At 43.4% G+C, this 21894-nt stretch overlaps 2 protein-coding genes across 2 annotated transcripts; both read left to right on the top strand.

The window, feature by feature from the left end:
- Nucleotides 1-348: 348 nt before the first annotated feature.
- Nucleotides 349-3586, top strand: LOC126557736 (probable methylmalonate-semialdehyde dehydrogenase [acylating], mitochondrial). Its single transcript, XM_050213612.1, has 4 exons — nucleotides 349-452; nucleotides 1880-2083; nucleotides 2159-2312; nucleotides 2375-3586. The coding sequence occupies exons 1-4, from the start codon at nucleotides 423-425 to the stop codon at nucleotides 3550-3552; spliced, it is 1566 nt and encodes a 521-aa protein (XP_050069569.1). The 5' UTR covers nucleotides 349-422; the 3' UTR covers nucleotides 3553-3586.
- Nucleotides 3587-4274: 688 nt separating this feature from the next.
- Nucleotides 4275-7581, top strand: LOC126557020 (vam6/Vps39-like protein). Its single transcript, XM_050212655.1, has 7 exons — nucleotides 4275-4353; nucleotides 4445-4722; nucleotides 4796-4999; nucleotides 5207-5749; nucleotides 5828-6735; nucleotides 6815-6960; nucleotides 7025-7581. Exons 1-7 carry the CDS (start codon nucleotides 4284-4286, stop codon nucleotides 7579-7581), a joined length of 2706 nt encoding a protein of 901 aa, XP_050068612.1. The 5' UTR covers nucleotides 4275-4283.
- The last annotated feature ends 14313 nt before the right edge of the window (nucleotides 7582-21894 follow it).

The raw sequence follows: 21894 nt of genomic DNA, 5'->3' as shown, positions 1-21894 counted from the left end.
CGTCCATATGTGTGTCCACGGCGCCAATTTGCGTAAATTTGTAAAACAATGTAAGTATTCGAACAACAGCTGAGTGTGTGCGTAACCGTCGCTATCCGTCGAAGCCGGTCGCAGCTGGTGATGTTGATATTGTTCACCACACGCGCTCACACAAACACAGCGCGCGCGCTCTCTATAGCAACAAATTCAAGTTCATTAAATCGGGGGGTCTGTCACTGTCGGCTGTTCCTTTTTTTTCTTCCCACCCGTGCAATCGCTCCGATCCCCATCGGCGTTTTGATTCAGTTATTTTAGATCCGGAGACCAGACCAGTCCGTGTCGCGGGTACAGCAAGCGCCGACACAAGAAGCTCCGATCATCGTTGTATAGCTGATAATTTGTGTGCCGCCTAGTGCCTGAGAGGTGTGTCTGTTTTTAGCAAAATGGCTCTTCTGCGACTTGTTGCTACCGAGGTAAGACAAATAAAACACCCCGTTGTTCTGCATTTTTTTTGCGTTCCGATAGGTTTTGGATAGTTTATTGTAAATGGCTCTATTTGTCGTGCGTTTGTTTAATATCGATTGCGTAACGTCAAAGGCGAGGTGTGAGTTACACTTCTATTAATATTTTAGAGCGAGGTTCAAGGTCAGTCTGGCCCATCTCGGCTACGTACAACATTCCGCAATGTGAAGATTATTGACCCACGTGCTTGGCTGTAATACGCCATTTTCAAGATACAATGTAAAATCGTACGATTCTTGTCTGCGCCATCCACCATGCGGACAATTTGCTTACGTACGGGCATCGTCCTTCACACGCTGGCTGTGGTGATGTGGAGGAACGTTGGTTGTTTTGCTTCTATTTTTCTACTAAAAGATTCATTATCGACGGCACTGGTATGTCGTACGATATCAGTCAGGGTTTATGATATCTACGCATCATCATCATCACATGGGTTCGCCTAAAAAAGTCGTGGTTTTACAATTTTAAACCAGCTTTTTGGAGAAGTAGTGACGTCGAATTAGCAAAGGTGATATCAATCCAGTATGCGTGTAGCAGCAGCTGCCATGACAACACACTCACAGTTTTAACTAACACCAATGCAATTTCGTTGGCGATCACTTTCGCCCTGCTAATGAATTTCAATTGGAGACCGTGGTGGTTCCGCGCGCTGGTGTCATTCTAATAGGACCTTAAGGGCGATATAGCCCTTCCGACAGTTGGGTCATTTTTTACAGCATAAATTGAAAAACAAGCGCACGGAAAGGTGACCTTTTTGTTTTAAAATTAAAATGTGGTAAAAATGGTTCGATTCGGAAACTGAATGCGACGTAAAAGAAATTAAATGAAGATAGATAAAGTGGAAAATTGTGAATTTATTTTGTACTTAAATTTCAGGCGACGTAAAAGTTGTGGCGCCATTAAATGGTTCAAATGTTGACATTGAAATTCAAGAATCTACTCTCTTCTCTCTTTTTCGTTTAACGACCTGCTAAGGCGCCGCGTAAAGACCGGCGCCGCTATAGCCTCGGTCGCTTGAAGCACCTATACTACTTACTGAAGTCCTTTAACCCACACACAATCCAGTGCCACTGTCGGATAATACTGACCTTGCTAACGGTTAATCCCAGTGACCGATTAGGTCACTTGGTGCCCTAACCACAATGTCATATTGGAAGATGAAGGTCATTGGATATCGAAGTACTTTTGATCATTATTATACGAGATCTCATTATGGAGTTTGAGGTCTCTTAATATCTTCCCAAATGTGAGCTCTCGAAGACTAAGATTACGTCGTCGTAAATCTATGCTATTCGATGCAGACTTTTGACCGTATGCCCGACCACAAAATTTCTGGCTTCTTTCCTAATAATTTCTTTTTTTTTTCTAAAACCCCCAGTGCCGCAATGTACTGCAGCGCGGCTACAGCACCGCCTCCGTGCCGACCACGAAGATGTTCATCGATGGCAAGTTCGTCGAGTCCAAGACGAACGATTGGATCGATCTGCACGATCCGGCCACGAACGAGGTGGTAACGCGCGTCCCCAAGTGCACTCAGGACGAAATGCAAACTGCGGTGGAATCGTCCAAGAAGGCATTCAAGGTACGTATGTTCGAATCCGGCGGTTCGAGGCATGTACAAGAATAATTGTTTATTCTCTCTCCATCACTACCACAGACCTGGCGCCAGTCGTCGATCCTAAGCAGACAGCAGGTCATGTTCAAGCTGCAGCACATTATCCGCAACAACATGTCGGAGCTGGCGAAAAACATCACCAAGGAGCAGGGCAAAACGCTGATCGATGCCGAGGGAGACGTTCTTCGTGGACTGCGTAAGTGTTGTCGGTAATGGCTTGGTTTTTAGGAAAAAATGCTAACCCCACTCTTTCAACAGAGGTCGTCGAGCACTGCTGCAGCATTACGTCCCTGCAGATGGGTGAAACCGTGCCCAACATTGCGAAGGACATGGACACGTACTCGTACACCCTGCCGCTCGGTGTGACGGCCGGCATTGCACCGTTTAACTTCCCGGCCATGATTCCGCTATGGATGTTCCCGGTGGCGATCACGTGCGGCAATACGAGCATCATCAAACCCTCGGAACGTGTGCCTGGCGCAACGATGCTATTGATGGAGATGCTCAACGAAGCGGGCTGTCCGCCCGGTGTCGTGAACGTGATCCACGGTGCACACGATGCGGTCAACTTTATCTGTGACAATCCGGACATAAGGGCCGTTTCGTTTGTCGGATCAGATCAGGCTGGCAAGTACATTTACGAGCGTGCGGGCCGCAATGGCAAGCGCGTGCAGGCGAACATGGGTGCGAAGAACCACGGTGTCATTATGGCGGACGCTAACAAGGAAAACACACTCAATCAGCTGGCTGGTGCCGCATTCGGTGCTGCCGGACAGCGCTGTATGGCCCTCTCGACCGCGGTGTTTGTGGGTGAGGCACGAAACTGGATTCCCGATCTGGTGGAGCGTGCACGCAAACTGAAGGTTAATGCTGGTCACGTACCCGGAACGGATCTTGGACCGGTTATCTCGCCACAGTCGAAGCAGCGCATCCACGAGCTGGTCGAGTCAGGCGTAAAGGAGGGCGCCAAAATCGTGCTCGACGGGCGGGACATTAAGGTGGATAAGTTTGAGAAGGGTAACTTTGTCGGACCGACCATCATTAGCGAGGTGAAGCCTAGCATGAAGTGCTACACGGAGGAAATCTTCGGTCCGGTGCTGGTTTGTCTGTCGGTTGACACGATCGATGAAGCGATCGAGCTGATCAACAGCAACCCGTACGGTAATGGAACGGCCATCTTTACCACGAACGGTGCCACGGCCCGTAAGTTTGTCAATGAGATCGATGTGGGACAGGTCGGTGTGAACGTACCGATTCCGGTGCCGCTACCGATGTTCTCCTTCACGGGCAGCCGAGGCAGCTTCCTGGGCGATTGCCATTTCTACGGCAAGCAGGGCATCAAGTTCTACACGCAGACGAAAACGGTCACGCAGCTGTGGCGTGAGGGCGATGTGAGCCACACCAAGGCAGCCGTTGCTATGCCAACGATGAAGTAAGCATAACACACGTGCGTGTACGTGTGAGTGTGTGTGTGTGCCATTTACCTACACACAAAACGACCCGATAACGACACCGACAACGAACGTCTTCCAGATAAAGTGCATTTAAAATGATTAGTTTTTATAAAACAAATCAAACTAGTTGAATAAAGATGCCTGATATAATGCTTTGCTCTCGTAACTGATGGACGTTTCACGGCGATATCGATTCACCCCCGGTTTTCCGTTTTGCACCCACATTTCATGACTCTTGATCACAGGAAGTTTAATTCACAATGATTCTTGATCACAGGAAATTCCCTAGTCGATGAGGCCCCCTGGTCCATGAAGTTCCTCTCTCCTTCAAGGCCACCTGGTCGGCCGCCACATCCGCCCATAGCTTTTTCTGTAACTGCTTACCCTCAACATCTGCTGAATCACCGGGAGGGTACCGTAAAAATTCCACCACATGAGAGTCCTTACAATTCCGTTGGCAAACCGAACGGAATTCCAAAACCGCGCGTGTTCTGAATAACTTACACACACACAAAAAATCGACTTGTATGCAATCCCGTAAAGCGCATGCTGTATGCTTCTGTCAAACCAGAGAGCACTGTCAAACGCATCCCCTTCAAAACAATAACAAAAGCAACTCTAATCGTTTGTGTACATTTAATTTTTCCGTGTACGGCCAACCAATAGTCCCAATTGCTCTGATTGTGTGAAATAATCGCTTTTACGGCACCAGCATGCATGATGCGTACATTGTGTATCCGCCGGAGAAAATCTCCGTGCAAATAGAATCGATGACGGGGTTTGGTAAGCCTTTTTAATTAGGGTCCAGCGGTGGCCCTACGTGTGATAAGCTGACTCATACTACGCCCATTATTCCTCTTTCACACACTGATAGATAACAAGCTCATCCTCGGCACCAGACAGGGCCACCTGCTGATGTATTCGTTCGAGACGAACGCGGAAACGAACAAGCTCGATCTGCAACTGCTGCAGTACGATAAGAACTTTAGCAAAAAGCCTATCACGCAGATCGACGTGATACCGGAGTACACGCTGCTGTTCAGCCTGACGGACGGATTGCTGAATGTGAACGATTTCAGCCGGCACGGGTTTCCACTGATCCATTCCGCCCAACGTACGAAGGGTGCGAATGTGTTTGCGTTGGACATTAAGGTGAGAAAGCACGGCCACGGCTAGGCACGACCCCTAGTGAAGCCCCGATACTAATGCTGCTTTCCATTGGTAGCGATCGAAATCGTTGACGAGCGAAATCAAGATCGTTTGTCGGGTGTGTGTGGCCGTCAAGCGAAAGCTGCAGTGTTACTACTGGAAGCAGCACGAGCTGCTTTCCATGGACAGTGAGATCGATTTGAACGATGTCCCGAAGACGGTGGCGTGGAACAACAACTTCATCTGCGTCGGATACAAGACGGAGTACGTGCTGTACGATGTAAGTAATGGAAGGATAATGCGGCACAGAAGCCGCACTAGTGAATCGAATCACAAAAACAGTTGTAAAAACTCTTTGTGATTAGTTTATTTAAAACGTTCATTAGAAAGATTTTAACTCTCGTACTCAGTACGCTCAACACTAAGCAACAAACTTAGAAAACAAGTAATGATGGGAGCGTTTCTACTTACCTTTTTCTTTCGTTAGATGTCCGCTTCACAGCCCCGTAAAGTGGACCTGTTTCCGACGAGCTCATCCAAAACCATTGAACCATGCATTACGCTTATCGAGGACAGTGTGTTTGCGGTGGTAAAGGATGAGTTTCTCATCACAATCTACACGGAAAAGTATCGGGTCGAAGATCGGGATGGACCGAACAGTATGTCGGGTTCGGTAAAGCCGGCCGAAGCACTCGCCTCGGTAAAGGCCGATGCGGCCAAGCGAACGATGAACCTCAAATCGCTGATCTGGAGCGAACCGTTCCAGTGTTTGGTGTGGGACGAACCGTACGCCGTGGGGCTGATAAACGATGCGATCGAGGTGCGCGTGTTTGACAATGTCCAGGAGAAGGGCACACTGATACAAACCATTCCACAGCTGCAAAAGGCACGGTTTCTGGTGCGTGGCAAGCAGGGCCTTTTGTATGCAGCTTCCGTCTCCCATTTGTGGTGCATTCAGGCGGTAGAAATTTCCAAACAGAGGGAACATCTGCTGCAGGAAGAAAACTTTCAGCTAGCGTTAAAATTAACGGTCAGTATGGGAGAGACCGTTATGTGGAGCTAATTTTTTAAATTTAATTTCTTGTTACTCCTCCACTCTCCCCGACAGCACATTTCCGACGAAAGTCCCGAATTTAAGGCAACCAAAATCAACGAAATCCAAACCCGCCACGCGTACAATCTGTTCGTGAACAAACACTTCCGCGAATCGATGCAAGAGTTTGCCCAGCTCGATACCGATCCGATCGATGTGATACGCCTGTTTCCGGATCTGCTGCCGGACAGTGGCAAAAACAAGCTGAGCCACTATTCCGACAAACCGGCCCCGGTGCTGGACGAGAAGGAGCTGGAAAATGCGATCCTTGCGCTGATCGACTATCTGGCCGATAAGCGATTCCCGCTGCGGAAGCTTGGCACAAAGACGGGTGCCGAGGGTCCGGTGGATAAAAATATGTCCGCACTGCTCGCTATCATCGATACGACGCTGCTCAAGTGTTATCTACTCACGAACGATTCTTTGATTGCTCCCGTGCTGCGGATGAACCACTGCTATCTGGAAGAATCGGAACGGGTGTTGAAGAAGCACGAAAAGTACGTCGAACTGATCATTCTGTATCAAACCAAGGGACAGCATAAGCGTGCCCTGCAACTGCTTCACACCCAGGCAGAAGTTCCCGGCTCGCCACTGTACGGGCACGATCGTACCGTACAATATCTGCAGCAGCTTGGGTCCGACTGCAAGCAGCTGATCTTTGAATTTGCCGGCTGGGTGTTGCAAAAGCATCCGGACGATGGGTTGAAGGTGTTTACGGAAGAAATGCCGGAAGTGAGAAATCTGCCGCGGGCGGAAGTGCTCGACTATTTGCTGAAGGACCACCGGACACTGGTCGTGCGCTATCTGGAGCACATCGTGAACGTTTGGAACGAGGAGAAAGCTCTCTTTCATAACATTCTCATCCAGCAGTATCGTGAGAAGCTGCTTACGCTAAAGAATGATAAGGAGATCGAGAGTGACACGTAAGATCGCTAGAGAAGCGAACGTGTGTGAGAGGAAATGGAATTGAGTGTAATTTTTTTCCCCTGTTTTATCCAACAGCCAAAAGAAGGAAGCACTCGAGGAAGTTCGTGGGAAATTGTTGACTTTTTTGAAAAAGTCTAAATACTACCACGCGGAGAAAGTGCTGGGCGAATTCCCGTACACGGACATGTTTGAGGAGCGGGCAATTATTCTAGGTCGCTTGGGTAAGCTGGTATTTTCTTTCAATCCCAGGAATTGCACCCATTAACTCGAACCCTTCTTTCGTAGGCAAACACGAGAAAGCGTTGGCAATTTTCGTACAAATTCTTGGCGACTTCGAGAAGGGACTGGCGTACTGTGACGACGTGTACGACGTGAACGATCCACAAAACTGTGACGTGTACGTGACGCTGATGAAAATAATTCTCACACCTCCGACCGCACCACCGTACAGCGACGTTCCACTGCATCCACGCTGTCTCGTGCCCGATCACGAGATGGTGGTCAGCATACTCGAGAAGCATGCGGAGAAAATTAATCCCTACACCGCACTCCAAATCCTACCGGACACGATCCCACTCGTGCGCATTAAACACTTTCTGGAGAATTCACTCAAATACTACCTCGAGAAGAAGCAACGGGCCCAGGTACTGAAGGGTTTGTACTATGCGGAACATTTGCAAATCATGGAGCAGAAGATGTTGTGCGAGTCGAAGCATTTCCTCGTGACGGATTTGAGCGTGTGTGCGGTTTGTAAGAAAAAGTTTAGCAATCAAAGTGCGTTCGTCCGTTTGCCGGATGGTGTGATAGTGCACTTTTCCTGCCAGGATCGGATGTTTAGTTAAGCTAGAAGGGAGCAAAAGGAAACGAATCGAACAGTGCTGGGGAAGCGCTTGATTAATATATTGAATATTGCGTTAATAATAAAGTCACATTCTATCGCTACAAAGCGTTGCACTACCACAATTTGTGTTTGAGTTTTCGTATTGAAACATACCTTCATTTCTAATTTTTGTTTTGTCTTTGTCTTGTCTACTACAGCATCGCTTAAAAAACCCTTAAAAACCCTGAATTTATTTATTTATTTATTTTTATTTTAACATGATAAATGTTCAATTGTACGCCAACAATGCCTTGACAAAAAACTATTCTTAAGTAGCTAATGGGAAGAGGAGGTAGAGAGTGCATGGAAGGATTGTGAAGAAAGGAAGGAAGTCACGAAGACGAGCACGAAAGCGAGACAGAGATACATTGTACAGCAGGTGGTAAGTGTTGTTGAAAACCGATAGGACCCTGATAAATGAATCGTTCGAGCCCACATGAGAGGAGGTCTATCGCGAAGGCGACGAGAACAGGCGTAAAGGGGGATAACGGACAGGAGAGACGCAGACATCCAGGCCATTTAACAGGAGCCCTGCAATGAAATTAGCACGGATATGGAAATGTCTTTCTTCGAAGGGCATCAAGCCCTTGAGGGCGACAGCGGACAGGATAGGGAGGGAGAGCCAGATGATAACCGGTAAGGAAGCGCCCAACAAGCGTAAATTTGCGTTGAACACTCTCCAGTTCGGCTATCGCTGTTGAGCCTGGAGGAGACCAGACCACAGCTGCGTATGTCAGGCAAGATCGAAACCAACAACAATAAAGGGACTTTAGACAGTGGCAGTCATGGATTTCGGACGATAGCCTAACAATCAGGCCCAGATCATTCAGATCATATAAGATCATTTACAGAAGATACCCGACGTATAACTGTATCACAGAGGGTGTAACTGAATGAAATCACAGGGGATCTGGTAAACGAAATACGGCACCACACAGAGAAGGAATTTACGAAGGTTTGGAGGGTACAAAAGTCAGCAGACGAAGACACAGGAAGGAAGATCTTGAGATCATCCGCGCAGAGCAGAAATCCCTCGGAGGGGAGCATAGAGGTACAGTCGTTAGGTCGGGGTGTTTCACAAAAAGATGCGCAGTTCAAAGACGCATCCAACGGTATGCTGCACGTCCCAATCAAACTCAAAAGCGAACGAATTATTATCGATTTGCTACGGGCTAAAACGGGTCTCAAAAACTCTCGGAAAATTCCGCCAGTAGCATTCGCGTGGAAAATAGCGGCGATAACTGCCTCGTTTTTGCTTATAAAAATCTGACATTTACCAAAGTTTGCTACCCAATTTCCACTCCGCACAGGGCCTCCGAAAGGCTCAATCTGCTCCACTTATTTCCACCAGCGTAGTTGAAGCGCTTGACTGAATGCTGCCCCGATGGCTTTTGAGTGAATCAACTCAGAAGGAGCATTGCTGTTGAAAAAGGCTAGAAATCTGATCTCAATCATTACTACGCTTTCTGTTTGCTAAGAAGCACTCCAATTTTCTGGACTTATTATCTGAATTATTTGTTGAATGCAGTGTAAAGTTGCATCCTGCAGTTCACATTCTGACGCGCATTTAGCTGCGGTGCGGTCATCAATCCATGAGCCGAGTGATCCCCTGCCTAGGGTTTTCGTTTTCTTTGTATTGCCACCGATCACACATAGCTCGCACGACTTTTTAGATCATTGATCATCATTGATCAGCATAATAAGTTATGAAAAACGATTCAATGCTTCAGGCTTTTATTGAATGTCAAAAAAGGCTAAGATTTGATTTAATGATTTATCCAATGACGGAAAAGGTTTCTCAAAATCGATTATTTAGATCTTTCCTGCGTCCTGTAAAGGTGTTTCGTAATTCTTCTTCTTTTTCTTCTTCTTGGCGTGCTCTGCATTGAGCACATCGCGTCGACAAGGCCAGGTCGCCAATATGTTTCCTGGAAGCTCGGTCCAGGGCTGTAAACCTCCATGCACGATTGCATCCGATCTTCTATAGGTTTGACTCCACTTGATCCAACCAACGAGATCGCTGTGCTCCTCTATGCCTCGTGCCGAACAACGTGCCTGACAAGCACTTTTTCATATTTTTTTAAATCTTTTCCTTGTGTAAAATTAGGATAGTTATGTAGGCCGCATTAAGACTAGATGACTGTATGTACCAAATAATAAATAAAAGAGTTAATTGTTAAATGCCAGAAAAATCATTTCTCACACAATGATTTGGTTATTTTGTAAACAGGAATCAAAATGCTATACAAAGATAAAACTTTTGCCAATTTTAATAAGTTTGTAAGCAATTAGTTGAGGGTTGATAATGGATGTTGCCGTGGCCTCTAACACATCGAATCGGAGACCAAGCTAAGACTTGGTATGAATTTGTTTCCCCAGGTTTCTCTCTTAATCGAGTATTTTAAGCATCTTCTTAATTTGAACATCATTCCGATAATCTAATATAAATGTTTTCTAATTCTACTTTTGAAATAATTTGTCTATTACCTTAAGAGACTTTACACAGATAAATTCGACGAATTGTCCATGAAACGGCTTATGAAAAACGACTTAACCGGTTAGTTTTAAAGCGAAAGAATAAACCATACAAGCCTGCTGTTTATTTAAGTACCTAACTCCATCTGATGCTGCCAGTCGGATGACAAATCGCATTCCACGTGGCCCAGAGGGTCCTTCCTGTGTCCATAACGATCCATAGCAGAAAACACAATCTAATCAAAGCCGGAATCCGGTTTCTGCGGGAACGGAAAAACGAGTTTCTGGCGATAATGATGATGACCTGGCGAGGTCGAGGACCAGTGTTTGGCTTTGCATACATGCAATGCTGCTGCACGTTACTAATTTATCCGCTTTGCAATCGGACCCATTACCTGTGTCCCAACACACGTTTCTGGACGCGCAACATCTGTGCAGACTCTGGACGGTCCGTCCGAAAAAAAAAGGGTTAACGGAGGGCAGCTATACCCTTTGTTGCCAATACAGTAACTGTCCAACACGGGAAATCCTCCGGGAAACCGGTTTTTTCCCACCATCGGACCAAATCGACCGTTATCCTTTGTCCTGCCGATAACGGACCCGACGTACGGGTCCATCCCGGGCCCGGCAAACCAGTTTTCGTCCCTTGTCCCTTTCCAATCGGCAAATCGGGAGAGTATCACGTTGTTTGACGAAATGCAATCTTGCAAACCAGTTCCTAACCCTTTCGGGTCCCGGTTTTGACGCCGGGGGAAAAACGGGTTACTTCCACGGGTAGTCTAATGGGGTGACCTGAGGTCTGTTTGTGGAAAAGCGGCGTCCAAACGCCGAATGCCTCCCGGAAAGGCAAACCAGGGACTCGAGGAACAGAGGTCATTGTTTGCCTAATTTATGCAGCAACTGAATCTAGGACCTTTGGCAAGTCTTCACACAGATGGACCGAACGGTCTTCTTGACGTGGCATGGGAGAATGATGCTGCGGACAACTCATGTCCACGGTGAGAAGATGCGTCGTTCCCGGAGCTTAAGGAACAAACCACCCCACCAGGGATGGGAAGAAACGTGTCATCAAAGACACGAAAAAAAAAACTCCCCTCGCACAATAAGACATCGGCCGTACGGAAGGGTGAATTCGGAAAGAAAAAGAAAGGGTTCTTGGCCAACAGCAGAAATAAAAAGGAAGCGAAACGGCCCTCCGAGCGGCTCGAGGTTAAGAAAAGGACCTGAATGCCATGCGCGTAACGTGCTGCTGCTTTCCCTTTTTTTTCGGTTGGTCCGAGCGAAGAAGGATTGCGATTGCCGAACCGGCCACACCACCAACCCAAGTCCCAATACAACAACAACCAAAGCAACTAAAGCAACAAAAAAAAAAGAGGGGAAGAAAATAAAAAGAAAACAAGGGGTAATAGCGCGATAACAAAACGGAACGCACACAGACTCGCGCACGAAAAGGATACATAGATAAATGCGGCCATTCTTACAGCGTGTACTGGTGACCAGTTGAGTGGGCCGAGAAGGCAGCATTTTCTTCCCCCTAGGTTTCGTGGGCATTGCCGAGTGGGTGATGAGCATTTTTGCTTCCAAAAATTTTTGCATTCGAATGTCTTTTTCGTACTTACGCGCGCGCCACAATGTGCCTGTTTTATCTTGAGGGAAATCAATTTCACTTTGGCGCAAAATTATTGATATTGTTTTTGTTTTTGTTTGCCGAGCGAATGGAAATGGACAAGTTTTGCAGTGCCTGAGATGGCATGTTTTCTTTGAATGAGTCAAATTTATGCCTTTCTTCATGTAACTCCAGAGTCCGCGGTAAAGAAAGGTGAAAGGGTGAAAGGGGAAAATACATTATGCTTCACTAAAGAAGGGAAAAATGTCTTTATATACTTAGATTTTGGTGGAAAAAGGGCTTCAAGTTGTTCAAGGGAAAAATCGCGCACATAGTTGGTAAAGAGGGTGTCGTAAAATGTTGAAGCAAAAGTTTGTTCTTAGAAGACACAAAACAATTTAAATTATAAATATAATTTAAAAATGAATAAAATAATCATCGATGAATGTTTTAGTGAGGAAAAATCTGGTTGAGAATAAGGAATAAAAATGGCCAATAGATATGCCCACGTGAACCCTCATTCGAACAGTTGCTCACATCTGAAATCTGACACGAAAAACTTTCAAATCTATCAGACTAAAGCAGCCTTTGCTATTTATGCTTCTTTCACACTGCAATTTTTGGTACAAAATTGGTAAAAATCAACTGACACATACGTATTTCTTATTGGCAATATATTGCTAATAATGGTGAAAATTATGACCGCCCTTAGTTTCTATTAGAGATCTGCTGGAAGGCGGGGACAATGCCTACCAAAGGATCATTTCCTCCTCCTCTACGTTTATCTGTCTTTTAAATGTTCTACTTCGGTTGTACGTCATTGGCGTCAAATATCTTGGAAGATTCAGAAGGAGTAACAATGGCTCCAAAAAAAAAAACCTCACACAAAGCCGACGCTCTCAAGCACACTCGGGATGTGTTGTCTTCTGGTGAAACGATACAGACTCCCGCGAAAAGCAGAACTGCATATTTGGATGGCGGAACAATTCACAACACAATGTCCGATCCCACCCGGGATAAGGTGCCTTTTAACGGTTTGGCAAATAAAATTACTCCAAAGCAATGTGAATCGTAACTAGCCTGCTAATTAGTTTTAAGCTCCACGGCCAGTCCGTCCTTTATGAAATAAAAATGGTGAAAATTAATTTAAAAAAGCTAAAGCTATATGCGATAAAGCGCGCAAGCTATTAGTTCTCAACTTGCTTGCTTTGTCTATTTTTTCTATTTCTCTTATTTCAGAAAAAGGGGCTTTGTTATACACATATTGTTTAATTTAATGTCTAACTTTTAACCACAGGTTTTTTTCTTATTTTTGTTGTTCTTACAATTTACAATTTAAATAAGCTTAGCAGTAAGATGTCATGTGGCAATAGATAGGTAATGAAATAAAATGAAGATGAGCGAACAAGAAGCTAAGAAAATTACTAAATTTCTTGGTGTCTCGTATTAGGCGAGAACAACTGTAACTTCAGTGGCTACTAGGATGATGATCGCGCGAGTTGTATTCGCACACCATTTCACGTACAAAGTTGATTTATTTGTTACGCCTGATATAAATCAAAAGTGTGTTTTATTTGTACTTCAATCATTCTTTTGAAGTGAAGTATTGCACAATTTTCTAACTCTCCCACTTGTAAGCCGTAAGCCTTTAATACTCGTGTGTTGGCCATTGCATAAAAATAGGGGCAACGCGAGTCGTATGCGTATATGGAGAAGCATGGTGATTCATTGTTATGATATGGAAATAGGCTTGAATTAATACGAAATTAATTATGAAATAAAACATAAATAGTTTTATAATCAGCAAGTTATGATGAGCTTTTATCGACAAAAAGAAAAATCAAGAAAAAAAGATCTATTTCGGCTTAGATTAACGTCTCTAATCCGTGCCAGAGGATCAACGGACACTTTCATACTACTTTTCTACCGACGCGCTCAAAAAGACGATCATTATTTCGCTGAGGAACAACCATTTGATCAAACTCTATCGACGAACTTCAGGATGAGCATGCAAAAACTTCAAAAAATCTTATTTTTCATGTATTATTTCTTTTATCTTCTTTCAACTGAAATTTTCTAACAGTCGCTAAAGTTGTTCAACAAGGCTGTTTCTATACTGTATTTAATCGAGCAAAAACACGGCTCTAAAAACAATTTCACTTTTATAAATTATTCATCCCGATCATTTGCTTTCTTCGTTGGCAGGGGCTAATATTGCTTTAAATTGCCCTAGCGGAGATTTTAATCGTTTTATGACCTCTCCGCCCAGCCAGCTCTTTCTCACAATACAAAAAGTGACAAAATTGTATAAATAAGTTGAAAGAGATATTTTAAGCGCACGTTTCGTAACAGTTGAAATGAAATAAAGTAAAATAAAGATGTTATAGAAGGTGATGTAAATTATATCACCTCATCTTTCACTCAAGAAGCAAGAGTTTTCTTACCACTTTACCATTCTTTTATCCTTTTCTTCATCCCGTATCCCCTCCCCCCCCCCCCCCCCTCTCTCATAAAGCATTCTTATTACTCATCTCAATCAATCCCCAAACCTGCGTGCAGCACAAAAAAGCAAGCATTTTATTTAAATTTATTTTTTTCCCTCTCCAATTTGATTTGCAAACGATTCCTCGACCTCGGCAGCCGAACGTTTGGACAGTTCGAGCTTGAAGGGCCTTTCTGGAGGCGGTGGGATGGTTGACAAAGAAGGAAATCAGATCGTGACTTTCGAAATCGTCGTCAACACCATCATCACCACCACTACAACTGGGCGCTTCGAACAATGATAGCAGTTCGTCGTCGTGGAAATTCTCGTCCTCGGCGTCGTCCACCAAGGTTTTGAAGAAAATGATGGTTGTTAATCGGACACAGGCAATGGAAAACAAAACAAAAAAAAAACTCACTCACACAACGCAGCAGCTTTCTTCCGCAGAAAACGCCAGCTTTGAAGGCGCCCTCTTTGGAAAACTTCGAAACACTTGAAGAAATAAGGGAAAGAACGCGAGCACAGCAGCAAATAGAAGAAGAAAAAATGGAAAGAGATTCCCCAAAAAAACGGGGGAAAAAAAGGAGTAAATGGAAATGGTTGAAAGAAAAGAAAAATTGCTTCGAATCAATCTTTGCCGCACAGTTTGCAGCACAGGCAAGTACTGTAAAGGGGGAGGAAAAGGCTCGAGCGCGAAGGAAAAACTCCACACTATGTACAAGAGTTGGCGGCGGCCATCCACCAAGTTCGGGGCCCTCGGCGTTGTGCGTTGTTATTTTTTTTTTTTGTTGGCCCCCTTTTTTCCCGCCTTCGCAGCAAGCAGCTTTATGTATTGGAAAAATTGCGCCGAGAAAAGGAATGAATTAATGAGAGATAAAAAGAAACGGTCGCCCGTCCGTGCAGTTAAGGGCTGGCGCGAGGGCGCGAGAGAAAGAGGCCGAAACACTTAATTTCAGGCCGGGTGAAAAAGGGGTGAAAAATTACAAAAAAAAAAGCAATGAAAAGCAAAAGAAGAGGAGAAAAAAAGCAGTGAAAGACGATTTGAATAATGGAAAACTTTTTCGAGCGTGTTGGTGTGTGTGTGTGTGTGTGTGTGTGTGTGCGTCGAAGAAGGCGCTGAGATGCTGAGAAGGACGATCTTGAAATTCAATATCCGTGTTGCGCCCGGATATGGACTTTGTTTTCCCTCTCTTTGGATGGTATGGTCAGCCTGGGACGCGGACGGTTGAGTGAATGGTGGTGAAATCGTGTCTGTTTGGCCTGGTGTCCTGCTCCCGGATGATGCTGATGAGGCTGACAAAGTGAGGTTTGTGTGCGCGTGTGTGTGTGTATGTGTTTTCTTCGATCGTTCGCTAGTGAATGTTGTGTAATTTATTGCTGGCCACCCTTGGGGATCCCGGGCTAGGGTTGGACTTTTGTGTTAATGTGGAGTTTTTGGTAAGAGAATTTATGCAGAAAAATGGTGATTTAATTATTCGTTCACAATTATGTAAGTTTTTGTTTGATTATTTAGAGTAAAATTTAGATCCCTTAGAAGCACCTACTTTTTAAAGGACTTATGAGGTATTCTGGTGAAAAACTGAATTCTAAAAACCGATTTATTTTTTTTTTAAACTTGATAATTAAAAGCACGTTAAATTTCCTTCACAAAGCTTGAATATTTCATAGAAACGTAAAAAAATACAGACTTTCAATTATTATTTTAACTCTTACAAATACTAAATGACGAAAGATATGAATGAAGAAATAAGTTAATACAAATAAAAAAATAGCTAACAGAACCTTTGGCAATACGGTGGAGAGTTATCATATTCGAAAATAAAAAAAAGTATAACAAAACCTTTCAATAACCGTGGAAGGATAGGATAGAAATAAAAGCTTTTTTTAAAACATGGTTTCTAAATACCAAAAAACACCAATTGAAAACATACAACTAGTGAAAAAATAGTAAAAAACGGATGTTGATTACAGAATTGCTGTCTAATTATAAATTGCTAAATGTCGTACAAAACGTACAAAACAATGTTAACATTGAAGCAAGGAATAACACGAATCTTATAAATGCCAACAAAATGTTATTTACCAATGCCAAAAACAGAAATAAATCAAACTGACAGTAAAAAAAAAAGAAAAACAAAGCTATTAAAAAATGCGATAAAGAGCTGCTAACTAATAAAAGAAGGTTTCAATGCATGATAAGAAGTAAAAATCGAAAAGTACGTTAAATTCAACCGAAACACTTCAAACATGATGTGAGTGGATCGTAAAAATAGAACAGAAAAATGAAAGAAAACTAACTAAGATACAGCGTTTTCGAGAATATAATTTCGGGGATATAATTACTAAGATGCAGGGCTTTCGAGGAACAGGCTCGCCGAGATATTAATCTTTTCCGGTATATTATAGGGTTGCTCTAAGCATTCTGTGCTTGTCGTTGGTCTAAGCAACCGTTGTTGTAAAATGTCTTGGCGAGACGATGGAAAATGTGTGGTTCTGCAATCCTGTGGAATAATCTAACGACAACAGCTCATAGATTGAATAAATAATATTACTTTTACAATTGAATAGGACGGTCCAGTGCCGTATTGTCCTAAATTTATAATATATCTGAACAAATGTACATTACATCTTCGAAAACCCTGTAATGAAAAATATCGCGAACTGCCCAATAAAACAATCGGTTCTATGGCGGTTTAAAAGACATTTTTTGAGGAAGTAAACGAATTTAAAAGTAGATTGAATAGAATAACTTGAGTAGAATAGAATATGCTACACAAAATAGCAATTATTTCATGGTCGCACCATCGCTCGTTTAATTTAAGTTGACTGGTAAGGTTGCCCTTCTAATGAGCATTATTCCAATAATGAAAAAGAATTATAAAACGCGCTCAGCTTTTAGTAACAATAAAAAGGCCGCAAAAGTATGGGTTGCAATCGTATAAATAATTAGTAAATGAGGTGGTTAGTAAAGAAACATTTCCTTCCAAGTATGTACTCCACCGATACCTCCACCGACCGACCGATCCGACCCTGAGACTTTGGTTTTTGTTTTTCAGCTCAGCATCCAACCAACCCAAACAGTGACTCGGAATACTGTTTGTGGTGGATTTAAACAACTTCCAACCAAACGCACCAAATAGCAGCATCCGCGAACCACACACACACGTACACACACACGCACACGCACACATCACCGCCAGCCAGGAATGGCTGTTGTCTAAAAACAACGGCCAAAAGTGTTTTTGCTTTTGAATGCTCACCACACACAAGCAATCGCGTGGCGTAATTTAACGGTGCGTTCGTGTCGTATTAGATTGTTCTTGATATTAAAATGATACACACGGCACACGAATCGGTACACACCCACAGGGCCGCCATTGCAACCTGCACTGCATAGCTGCATCTGCACACGGCCGCCGTCCCACCAACGAAATGGCCGCCATATTATTTCGTCGAGCTCGTTTTGCACGGCCCACGACGACGACGATGCACACCCTCTCGCGCGAAGGATTTCCCACCCCTTCAAACACTCGAGCTGCAGCAAAGGACCGCACGCACACGTCCCCCGAGGGACACAGCGCCGCTAACCCCTTGCCGTGACGCTCGTCGCGACTGACGCGCTCTGACGTCGACTGCCGGTGCATTTGCATTTGCCCTTCTTACGCATGGTACGTCCCCTTTGCCGTGTCATGTATTAGACCAACCATTGCCAGAAACCGAATTCGAAAGGGGAGACGGCACACAACAACAACAACGGTCGGGGCTGGGATTTACATAAGCGAGAGGCTAGGCGCTGCTGCTCTAACCATTGCCTCAATTCCCTTGGTCCTTGGTTTTGGTCATGTGTGGTCAGGAACGGAGCCTTATATGTATGTGTATCTGTGTCCAACGTTTTGACAAAGCCCGACTTCCCTTGAAGGTCAGTTTGGAATTAGTCCACTCGAACGGTAGCAACAGGAAACAACTTCTGGACGAACGCTTCTTGTCGAGATATATTCAAGTTCGCAGCGGCAGTGACACGTTGCCAAGTGGTCAACAGTTTTCCTCACCCAGAAAAAGTGCAATGACAAATGGTGACATCGGGTAAATAGCATCACCACGGCAACCACCACCACCACCAACACCACACAACCGTTACACCAATGATCGACGAAGACGATCATCAACAGTCGCAGCTAGAAATCGTAATTTCTTACCGTGCTTTCTTTCCAAAAGTGTTGATGTTGTTGAGTGTTTGGGTTTGGCTTATTAAGTTCTTTTCTTACCATTAATTATGTGTGCAATTATGTGTGTTTGTGCTTGTGAGCGTAGTTTGGAATGCGTTAGAATACTTCCTAATATAAGATTGTGTGACCGACTTGTGTGCGACTTTTGTGTGTGTGTGTGTGGCCAGCCAGTTTGATGCGTTACAACAAAAGGGAAAAATTAAACAACGCACCACGGGACTGTTTGCTCCAGCATAGCAATGTAACTCCAAAAGCAGAAAGAAGTTGTGATTCGTGAATCGTTGGCAATGCGCGATGTTTAATTCAATGTTCGTCAAATTGTGTAATAATTGGGAAATATCGAATTCTTGTTACAAATTTATTTTCTTTATGTAAATTTAAGTTGCTTTTCTATTGTTTAGTTTTTTGTTTGCATTTGTGTAATATGATCCCAATTTATGGGCAGAATATTTATTTAATTAATTAATTGAACATCCTTAAGTCGGCGAAAACTTTACAAATTGTTCCGTTCTTGCGATATGAATTATCGATCAGTTAACCACTTTCTCTAACTTTGCTCATCGATTGATAAATAGAAATCGAATCTTTGTTAATCATTTCCAATGATATTTGATAAGTAATAAATTAGATTCCACTTTTTTATCCAAGCATAGTTCAATTATTTTCTGTACTAAAAAAATTGATAAAAATATTTAAATATTCTCATATTTTTCCTAGCACATGACACAATTATGGCTTACAGTAATGGACAAGATAATAAGAATGTGTAAATTTGTACAAACTTAAAATACTTAATATTTTTGAGCGGTTCAGTGCTGAGGCAACATCGACGCCGGTCTTCACATGGCAGGAATGAGGCTCAGCTCCCAGACGGACCGTTCCCTCATTGTAAGAACAGACTATCAGATAGCAGACAGCCAAGCAAAAGAGGAGAAAAGAATTTTCAGTTTTTATAACAAAATATCGTTGAATATTTAGTGACTTTGATTGAATTAATAAATCAATTCTGAGTCTCTTTTTCCATTAAAATTTCTTATAATATTTGAAATTGAAAAAAAAAAACAATATTTTGAGCATCTTCTCGTTGATTTTCGAACAACAACACAGCTTCGACTATTACAAAGGTTGTGTTTTAACCGTCCCCAAGTTATTGAGCTTTCATTAAGGTTTTTGCTCTAACGCGCTTCTAATCGATAATTGATTAACGAACAACTAAAAATTGCGATAAAAAATCATGAAACTGCCGACCCCTTTTTCCGACTCATTACAACATCTAAGCTTTCTAAGCTTCTTCTTCTTTTTCTTGGCTTAAAGACCTCTAAGGTCATGCCGGTCATCGAAATGGCTTATTAAGTCTGCCGATATACAACGTAGTTGGATAGTCAATCCTCACTACGGGGGAACGGTCCGGATGGGATTTGAACTCCGGTCCTGCCTTATGAAGACTGGCGCCACTGTCGCCTACACCACCGAACTGCCCTAGGCATAGCCTTCAATATCTTTAGCCTAATAATAAATCATTTAACGGATCTATACCACAAGAGAGCTATTGATGAAAGAATTTTTGAGATTCCTTTGTTGCATCGATTGTTCAAATCGGCCTTGTAGGCACTCTTATTGAGGCAAAGCTATAAAATATTTTCAAACAAATTATAATAAATTAATATTCTTGTTTATAATCATAATATTGGAATTATAAGCAAAAAAAGTAATTGTTTTAAAAACAGTTGTTAGGATGATCTTATTGTTTTGTCGGTTACTGTAAGTCAAAAACGATTTTCGTTAAATATTATCAGCCTAGTTAAGGAAGCAGATTTTAGAATTGTTTCGTTGCTCATTTTCTATTAGTATTGCGAACCTCAAACATTTTTCTCAGTTTAAAGACAATATTTTCTAATGAAAATCTGTCAAATAGCAGTACAGCCGTTCTTAATAAATAAATATATCAAACTAATCTCCCCTGAACTTCAGAAAATGTATAATAATGTATATAATTATGTTTTAAAGAGAAATATACGTTGCTTTATGTTTTTACCACCAAAATTATATAAAGTTGTTTTGTTATTTATTTGTTGATTTCTTCTATAATTTCGTTTTTTTCTATAATTCCCCTCCCCCCCTTCCATTCATTTTGTTTATTATAAACTCTTACTAAAAACAATTTAATCACCTCCGTCTGCGCGTCGTTATGTCTGGCCTCAGATCAGTAAAATAACCATTTCGACGACACAGACGACGATAATCGTCTCTAATCGAAATGTTTCCACCGAAAAGCTCCGACAGATAAAGCAGCATAGCCCTCCCCTTTTTCGGTTGATTCCTATGATCGATGTGCTGAGAAAAGTAGGGCTTAAATTGAACCATGATAGCTCCACCGGGAGGGAGCTATCATGGGGAGGGAGGGAGGGAGCTATCAAATGTAGGAGAAGAGCAACGATTGAAGCAGGAAGGGGTTTTGCGCTGAAGTGGCCATCATCAGCCCAAGATCCTGTAAGAATTTCCCTCCACTCCCACCCCCCCGCACACCGCCCCGGGGACGCTATTTACTAACCGGGAAAAGAAAGTGAAACCGGTGTGAACTGCTACAGCACATAGACAACGAAACCGAAACATCCGAACCGACAGCAACGAAAAGAAACAAAACAAGCAACAGAAGAAAAAAAAAGCAAAAGGGACGCTTAAAAGTGGAGCATATAAGTGGCGCTTTTCAATATAGATAACGGGCCTGGACATTTAAATTGATAACAAAAGGCTAGAAGCGTTGGGCCCAGATGGAAAACTGGGCAAGGTTGGATAGCAAACAAAGCAAAGCAAAAAGAAAACTCATTTCCATTTCGCAAGATGGATCCGAAGATTCGCTGCCGCCGCCCGTTTCGGTCATAGCGCGAAGCGAAAGCAACCGACGCACTGGTCTGTGCTGTCTGTTGGTCAGGGAAAAAAGGGGTAAGCATAAAAAAAAAAACACACACACACACACACACACACACACACACACACACACACACACAACAGCTGGTGTGAGTGAGAAGAGAATATATGCTGTGAAGTTGCGAAGGAAAATCTAACCATAGCAACATCGTAGTGTGCGAGGAGTGCGAATGAACAACGCGCCAACCTCAGCAACGACTGGTCTGCGTTGTAAACCGCCTGTACAGTAGCAGCAGCAAGCAGCTCCAAAAAAAATCCAAGAAAATTAACAAATAAAATGGTAAGGAACTCTTCCCCTTCTTTGGAAGACACGAGAAGGGAGGTGGTGGGGCGTGAGGGAAAGTGGAGCGGAAAAATAAAAAAGAAACCCGGGACGTTTGGGAAAACTGTACGCAAAAAGGAAGCCTTATTTTTTTGCAAATGATGGTAAGCAAAGGGTTCTTTGTTTCTTTTCGGCTTGATGATGAGGCCAAAACCCGCTTGGATGAGATGGAAAGGAACTGGAGTGGGGTGTGGGCAGGGGTGTAGGGAAGTGGGGGGGGGAGGAGGAAAATTAAT

The sequence above is a fragment of the Anopheles maculipalpis genome, chromosome 2RL (genome assembly GCF_943734695.1).
Source record: "Anopheles maculipalpis chromosome 2RL, idAnoMacuDA_375_x, whole genome shotgun sequence".
Taxonomy (NCBI): Eukaryota; Metazoa; Arthropoda; class Insecta; order Diptera; family Culicidae; genus Anopheles; species Anopheles maculipalpis.
This window is presented reverse-complemented; position numbering and strand designations above follow the sequence as displayed.